Below are 8287 nucleotides of genomic sequence, written 5' to 3' on the forward strand. Positions count from 1 at the left end.
TACTTCTTTCTCTATGTCCCAAAGGTTTGGTATGTTGTGTTTTCATTCTCATTTGTTTCTAGGAACATTTTTATTTCATGCTTTGTTTCTTCTGTTATCCAGTGATTCTTCGGCAGTGTGTCATTCAGTTTTCAGGTATTTGAATTTTTCCCCTGGTCTTTTTATTGTTGATTTCTAATTTTATAGTGTTGTGTTCTGATAAGATGATTTGTAGAATTTTGATGTTTCTAAATTTATTGAAGCTTGATCTGTGGCCTAACATATAATCTATTCTGAAGAATGATACATGTGCACTGGAAAAGAATGTGTATTTTTTTTGTTGTTGGGTAGAGTATTCTGTCTATGATGTCAAGTAGGTTGATTGTATTGTTGATATCTTCTTTATCTTTGTGAGTTTTTTTCTAGTTGTTCTGCCTTTCATGAAAAGTGATGTGTTAAAATCTCCTACTACTGTTTTAGTATTGCCTATTTCTCTTTGAAATTCAGTTAATGTTTGTTTTATTTATTTTGGAGCTTTTTCATTGGATTCATGTGTAATTATTACGGTTATGTCCTCTTGGTCTATTGAACTTTCATCATCATATAATGCCATTCCTTGTCCTTTATGCTGGATTTTGCCTTGGAGTCTATTTTATCAGAAATTAATATTGCTACTCCTGCCTTTTTTTGGTTATTATTGGCTTGATTTTTTTTTTCCATCCCTTGATTTTTAATTCATTTTTATCTTTGTGTCTAAGATGAGTCTCTTATAGGCAGCATATGGATGGGTCTTGGTTTTTTAGCCAATGTTTCTTTGACAGGTGCATTTAATCCATTCACATTTAATGCAATTAATGATAGTTTTGAATTTACTGGTGTCATTCTTTTGTGATTTTTGTTGTAGTGCTGATGGTTTCTTTGTTTCAAATATTTTTCTGTTCTGAGTTCATTTTGTTATTAGCTTTTGTTCCCTTTTCTTCCTCATTATCGTTGCTTTCATGTTTACTTAGTCCTTGTGATTTTTCCCTTTCTTACTTTGGTAAGAAGGTTTCTTAATTTTCTTTGTCGTTTTCCTCTCGTAAATTCTTATTTCCCTAAGCTTGGAAGAGTCTGTTCTATATTGACATCATCTTGATGTCTTCTCCATATGGAAGCTTTGTAACTATACAATTTATTCTTTCTATTTGCTTTATAGTTGGTATCATTTACAGATTTACTCCTCTGGTTCTCTGTTTTCTGCTTTGTAAGATTATTTTCAGATTTGACATTGTTTTTCCTCTGCTGGTTTCTGGGTGGGGATGTCACATGTGTTAATCTTAGGTTGTTTTCTTCCATTGTCGGTTTTCTGTTGGAAGGATTCCCATTAGCATTTCTTGTAGAGTTGGTCTGATTTTTACAAATTCCTTTAATTTCTGTTTGTATAGGAATGTCCTAATTTCACCATCATATTTGAGGGACAGTTTTGGTGCATATATAATTCTTGGTTGGCAATGTTTTTCTGTCAAGATTTTGTATCTATCATCCCATTGCCTTCTTACCTGGATGGCTTTTGCTGAGAAATCAGAGCTTAGTCTTACTGGTTTCCCATAGGTAACATCCTGTTTTTCCCCAAGCTGCTCACAAGAGTCTTTCCTTGTCTTCAGTTTTGGAAACTTTGATCATGATATGTCTTGTTGACTTTTTCTTGGGGTCTATCCTGTATGGGTTCGTCGAGCTTCTTGGATGGATATCTTTTTGTCTCTCATGATATTGGGGAAGGTTTCTGCTAGCAAGTCTTCAATAATTTTCTCTATGGATGTTTTTCTTTTTCACCTTTTCTTCTGTAATTCCAGTCAAGCGTATGATATTTATTTTGATATTATCCATTATAACTCTTAGGTTTCCTTCATTTCTTTTTGTTTTCTTTTCTGATTTTTCCTCATATAAGCTGGTGTCAAGGGATTTGCCTTCTAGCTAGGATGTGAGTTCTTCAGCCAGTTTGATTCTACTCCTTTGTCCTTCCAATTTGTTATTGTTGTAGTTAAAGTTTTGTGTTAACTTGGCTGGGCCTTGGTTTTGAGTGGTGTGGAGGCTAGATATAGTTATTCCCCATGATGAGATGTGATGTGGTGGAATTAATTCCATGGTGGAATTTACCTGAGCAGCTAAGTAGTTATCTTCAGGGTCTGGTGTGCTTCCAGTATATATGGAGAAGCTTTGAGGAAGGTCTTGAGGATTTTTGCACATACAGGTCTTAATATTTGGCTGAGTCTTCATCTCCAGTGACTGGATTTGAAGCAGTAGCCTGTCATGTTGCCTGCTAGTTTTAGGATTGTGCCATTTTACCTGGGGGCCTTGAACTCGTTAGCCTCAGCAGCCAATAGCTGTATGAATCAGAAGAAACCTGTAGTTCCAGTGGGCCTGGAACAAGTTGCAAAGCTGAGGCCCAAAGTTGATGGACATTCACCCAGCCCCTAAAACCAGCACTCTGAATTAAGACTTCTAGATTTCTAAACTGTAAGAGAATAGATTTCTGTTTGTTGAAGCCATCTACTTGTGGTATTTCTGTTATAGCAGTAGTAGAGAACCAAAACAGTTACTGTCTCTGTAATTTTAGTATTCATCTTTTAGATATCTAACTGCTGTTTTTGTATAATTTCTAATCGTCTCTTTTGTCCTTTTGTTCTTATGTGATTTTCCTGGGTTCCTCAAGAGTATTATTTGTCTTTTACTTGATTCTGTTGATGGTTTCATTGACCTCTTGGAAGATTTATATATATGTATAAACATATGTATACACACACACATAGATACATACATGTATGTATGTATAGACATATATATACACACATACATGTATGTGTATGTATATATATGTGAGTGCATATACACACACATATACATACATACACGTACATATTTATTTTTAATTCCTTCTCAAGTAGTTCTATTACCTGTTCGTCCTTAGGGAGATTTCCTAGTTCTTTATTTTGGTCATTTGGTTCCACAATCTTGTCCTTTTTGTTTGAGTTGAAGTTGTCTGTTGTCTCTGAGATATTTTGAAGTTGTTTTTATTTGTTGATTGTTGGTTTGTCTCAGTGTATCTGGATGAGTGCGGCAGGTGTGCTTCTTTGACTGTTAACTTCGCAACACTGAGGCGCTCCCCATCTGGATTGATGGAATAATTGATGGGAATGTGGGTGCAGGTCTTTTTTGACATGAAGAGGAGCTGCAGTTGGGATGAGCAGGTGCTGTCCATTGTGTGTTGTTGATCCAGTGGTGTAGGAGTTAATAGTGGTGCTTGTTGGTTGGGTGAGGTGGTTGGTACAGTAGAAATGGCTGATTAGTGGAGAGTTAATGTCCTCATCTTACTAGATGAGGCAAGAAATGGAAAAAAAAAAAAAAAAAAAAAACCTCATGGAGAAGAATTAGATAAGGAAAAAGAAAAATGATAGAATAAAAATAAAAGATAAAAAAAAGAAGGGCAGGTGGTGGAGCTGAAAGAGTGGCAAGGGTATAAGAAGATGAAGAAAAGGAAAGAGAAAGAAATGGGTAAAAAGGGAGAAAAATTGGGAAAGAGGGAAGGAGAAAATAAGGGAGAAATAAGGGCAACTGAGGAAGAAGGGCTTTTGTAACGGCGGTCAGCTGGCAGGCAAGGGAGCAAGCGAGTGTAGCAGAAACCCCTGATCCACTGGCGTGTGTGCCTGTGGAGGTGAAAGGAGCCTGGCCCAAGGGGGCTTCTCCAGTGCAAAAAGCTGCAGGTATTTGCCTGTTGTGCTCAGTGTGAGAAGGATCAACCGGTGATGTATGTGGAGGGAGGGATAGGCACAGTCTCTGGGTCTGTCTCCTTGGAATGGGTTGCTGTGGGTGGCTACAGGACTTCCTTGGCCTCTGGCTTGGTGGTGGTGGGGAGAGGTTTGGCCCCTGTTCTCAGGGAAGCTGTCCTTTTTGGAGCGGAGAGTATGGCTCACCAGCCTTGATTCACTGGCATGGGTCTGGCACACTTCTAGGCAGGTGCAGCCCCTGGCTAGACTCTAGTGATGCTCTGATGCCCCACCCTGATGTGCTCTTTACCCCATCACAAGCTTTTTAGTTCACAGAGATGGGAGGGACCTGGTGTGAGTGACCCTCCTGAGAGAAGAGGCCATAGCGTTGTGCCTCTTGTTTTAGTATGAAAAACTTCTGTCAATCTTTTAGGCACCCAGTGGGTGAGTTTCAGTCGCTGCCTGAGGCTGTTAGAGGTGGAAGTGTCCAGGAGTCAGTTAGTGAGGGCAGGACTTCCTATTTAGTGAGTCTCTGGCTGTAGAAAGAGTATTGACCCCTGTATGCAGGGAAGGTGTGTGATTGTTAGATCAGAGAGCGTTTCCTTCCCATCTGGATTCCCTGGCCTGGGTGTCGCCCTTTGGTGACACAGCCCTTTGTCCCACTCCTGCCCAGATTCTTCAGTCGACTCAACGCAGGCTCTTTGCCAGCCCAGACCCGGTTTCAGCTGGTGAGTTGATTCCCTTTCTTACTCTCACCTCTCTGCTTGGCCGCCCGTGCCACTTGTGACTGTGACCCGATTCCCTGCACATTTGTCTCCCACTTCGTGCTCACCTTGCATTCCTCCAGTCTGTCTGCACTGTCTGTCATCACTGAGTAGATTCCATGAAGTTCAACACCCCCCTCCCCCTGCCCCGCTTCATCAGCATCTGCTTCTGTACTCAAGATGCCCCTGCTTCAGATCGTCCTGTCTCCTCTCTCTCCACAGACACTAGTCTTACTCCATTTCCCTTTCCAGTCACCACTCAGTCTAGTTCTTTATCTTCTCATTTGCTGTTTCGAATTCCAGGATCATTGTTTGTATCTGTTTCACTCAGATTTCAGGATGTCATTGTAGAGGGATTGGTGGAATGTGTTAGCAGGATGCCATCTTGTCTCTGCCTGCAATTTCAATTTTTTAATCTTTCTTTCTTTCATTCACTCTCTAAAATGAGACCCTATTAAATGTCAAGAACTGTGCTTAGTCTTGGGAATGAGAAAGCAATTAGATATTGTTCTCTGAGGAACTTAAGCTTATCAAGCAGTGGTAGAGGGTTGTTGTTGTTGTTAAGTGCCATCGAGTCATTTCCGACTCATAGCGACCCCATGCACAGCAGATCGAAACGCTGCCCGATCCCACGCCAGCCCCACAATCCCTGCTGTACTTGAGCTCATCATTGCAGCCACCATATCAATCCATCTCGTTGAAGGCTTCCCCCTCTTTCGTTGACCCTCCACCCTACCAAGCATGACATACTTCTCCAGGGAATGGTCCCTCCTTACAACATGACCAAAATAGGTGAGACGAAGTCTGGCCATTCTTGCTTCCAAGGAGCATTCTGGCTGCACTTCCTCCACGACAGATCTGTTAGTTCTTTTAGCAGTCCATGGTACTTTCAGCATTCTTCGCCAGCACCACAACTCAAAAGCATCAACTCTTCTTGTGGTAGAGTAAGCTCCATAAACAGATCAACAAAGAATCTATCATGCTTTGACTGTATTTGTGTTGTTTGGAGTTTTACAGTAAGAATATATTAATGTGCTACCCTTTAGCTTAAAAATACAATAGACCTGTACAAAATAATGAATGATGTAAGCAATCCATGTTGTTGTCATTAGATGCTGTCAAGTTGGCCCCTGACTCATGGTGACCCCATACACAACTGAATGAAATCACCAGTCCTGCACCAGCCCCGTGATCTCTTACAGATGGAAGTAGAATTTTAGAAAGACTATAATAGAAGAAAATGAGAGAAGATTAATGCTATCATTAATTATATAAGAAATCATATCATTGTTGTTAATTGCTGTCAAGTTGGTTCCGACTCACAGCAACCCTGTGTATAGCAGAATGAAACATTGCTTGGTCCTGTGCGATCCTGACAATAGTAGCTATGTTTGAGCCCATTGCTATAGCTAATCCAGCTTGTTGATGGTTTCTCTCTTTTTCACTGACCCACTACTTTACCAAACATAAAAAAACAAAAAAACCACTGCTGTCAAGTCGATTCCAATTCATAGTGACCCTCATTGAGTTTCCAAGGCTATACATCTTTACAGAAGCCGACTGCCTCATGTTTCTTCTACAGAGAAGTTAGTGGGTTTGATCCCCTGACCTTTGCTTAGCAGCCAAATGCTTTAACTACTATAACACCAGAGCTCCTTTACAAAGCATGTTGTCGTTGTTGTTATGTGCCGTCGAGTCGGACCCAACTCATAGCAACCCCTCCTTGGGTTTCTGAGGCGGTATTAGTACAGAAGTAGATTGAAGCATAGCATTGTATAAATTATTTATACAGTCAGCACTTTGCAGATACTTATCGTCTCAAAGGACTTGTTAATGCACATGCACCTCTGTGTTTTAATTGCTGGTTATGTTTATTAGGACTCTGGTTGGTGCGAACAATTGGAGGTTTGAATCTACCCAGGATGCCTAGAAGGAAAGGCATGACAATCTACTTCCTCAATCAGCCATTGAAAACCCTGTGGAGCACAGTTCTGCTCTGACACGTGAGTTGGAATGAGTTAGAATTATGGTGAAGGCAACTGGTTTCTTGTTTGTTATAATACTTACAGAGATATGTATATTACTCCCCTTCGTAATGGAGGGTAATAACTTGGGGTGGGCGGTGTGGCAGATTAAGGTCCCACCTCTCTAGTTTTTCCATCCCATCTACTCTTCAGCTCATATCCTCAGGCAGGAGCTACTGAATAGGGAGACAAACAGTTTACTTTCTTTGCATCCTCAGTGCTACAGTTTGCTTCTGCAGGACTTCGTTAGTTGCATCATCATCACTGTTTACCTCCAGACATCAGAGAAACTTTCTATTACTCAGGAGCCCTGAAAGTGGTGCAGAAAAGCACTCTAGTTTAATAATAATAAATAACATTTATTCACGGCTTACTGTGAACTCAGTGCTTCCATTGATCTATTGAATCTTAGCAATCTATGAAGTCAGTACTTACAAATCTCAAGTATAAAAACCAAATCAAACTTATTGCCATCAAGTTGATTCCGACTTACAGTGACCCTCTTTGGGTTTCTGAGGCGGTAAATCTTTGCAGAAGTAGATTGCCGAGTCTTCCTTCTGTGGACTGGTGGTTTGAACCACCAACCTTCTGGTTAGCAGTCAAATGCCTTAGGCACTATGCCACCAGAGTTCCTTATATCCAAACTAAAGTCTATGCCAGATTGTGATATTTGTGGACCTGTGTCTTGTGTCCTTAGGTTCATCTTGGCACCAGTCATAAAGCCATTCAACTTCAGGTCCTTGCCCTAGAGAGCTCTCGATGTCAAGAACTTGGAGATGACTACTTCAATTTCAATGGGTGGTCCAAAAGGATTATCAAGGTGAACCTTGTAGGTTTTCTTGGAGGAAGCAGACTTTTCAGCACTGAAGTCCTAGACTTAGAAAAAGATTGAACTGGGTTACAAAGATGAGGCAGTAAGCAGAAGAATCTGAGGACTGCCTGCCACCTAGAATTAATCTATAACCTCAGTGACTTGGATGGTAGTGTCCATAATTTTCTTCAGTGTTTCTGTGGTATATGATAAGAAATGCTTGGCCAAATCTAGAAATTCATTTGTGATTCTTACCTGATTTTGAACCTGTAGGAACTTCATCTATGACCTGGGATTGCTGGAGTTTGTGGTTTTTTTTTTCCCCTCATCAGGAAAGATTTTGAAGTTTGCATTGAGATCCTAAGAGGAGCTTTTAGTTCAGAATCCCCACAGCTTCAGGATCTTTCTGACCTTGAAGGAAGTGAAAATGAAGATATGGCAGCAGCTCAGAAGCAAAGCCTGAAGTTCCTGTGCTCTAGAGGTGGTGTAGCCAGCCTGTGAGTGCAGGAGTCCTGGACCTGGTGTCGCAGAGGAGCCTTTAAATAAGCAGGAAGGTCTGTTTCCAAGTGAGGGTGAAGGTGAGGGGAGGAAGAGAGTTTTCTTTCTATAACACCTCTTGCTAAACAACTAAAGCCAGAGGCAGAGTTGTTCTGCCTTACATTGTAGGTTTTTACCCTAATCCTTAGGCAATACCTGGCAGAACCTTTCACTTTAAAATTATCATACTGATCTCCTGCCAGAGAAATTTAGGAGCAAGTTGTTGTTGTTGTTGTTAAGTGCCGTCGAGTCATTTCTGACTCACAGTGACCCCATGCACAGCAGAACGAAACACTGCCCAATCCTGCGCCAGCCCCACAATCCCTGCTATACTTGAGCTCATCATCGCAGCCACCGTATCAATCCATCTCGTTGAAGGCCTCCCCCTCTTTCGTCGACCCTCCACCCTACCAAGCATGACATCCTTCT

General features: G+C 41.0%; 1 protein-coding gene across 1 annotated transcript in view; it reads left to right on the top strand.

Moving 5' to 3' along the window:
* LOC103214118 (RAD52 motif-containing protein 1) overlaps nucleotides 1–7899 on the top strand; it is a gene marked incomplete at its 3' end in the record, with an annotated part of 16687 nt that extends 8788 nt beyond the window's left edge. The window contains 3 exon segments of the mRNA XM_007959922.1: nucleotides 7208–7330; nucleotides 7715–7788; nucleotides 7790–7899. Of these exon segments, the coding sequence (XP_007958113.1) occupies nucleotides 7208–7330; nucleotides 7715–7788; nucleotides 7790–7899 (307 nt within the window).
* Between the last annotated feature and the right edge of the window lie 388 nt (nucleotides 7900–8287).

Source organism: Orycteropus afer, unplaced genomic scaffold (genome assembly GCF_000298275.1).
Source record: "Orycteropus afer afer isolate SDZICR_OR568_19922 unplaced genomic scaffold, OryAfe1.0 scaffold00018, whole genome shotgun sequence".
Taxonomy (NCBI): Eukaryota; Metazoa; Chordata; class Mammalia; order Tubulidentata; family Orycteropodidae; genus Orycteropus; species Orycteropus afer.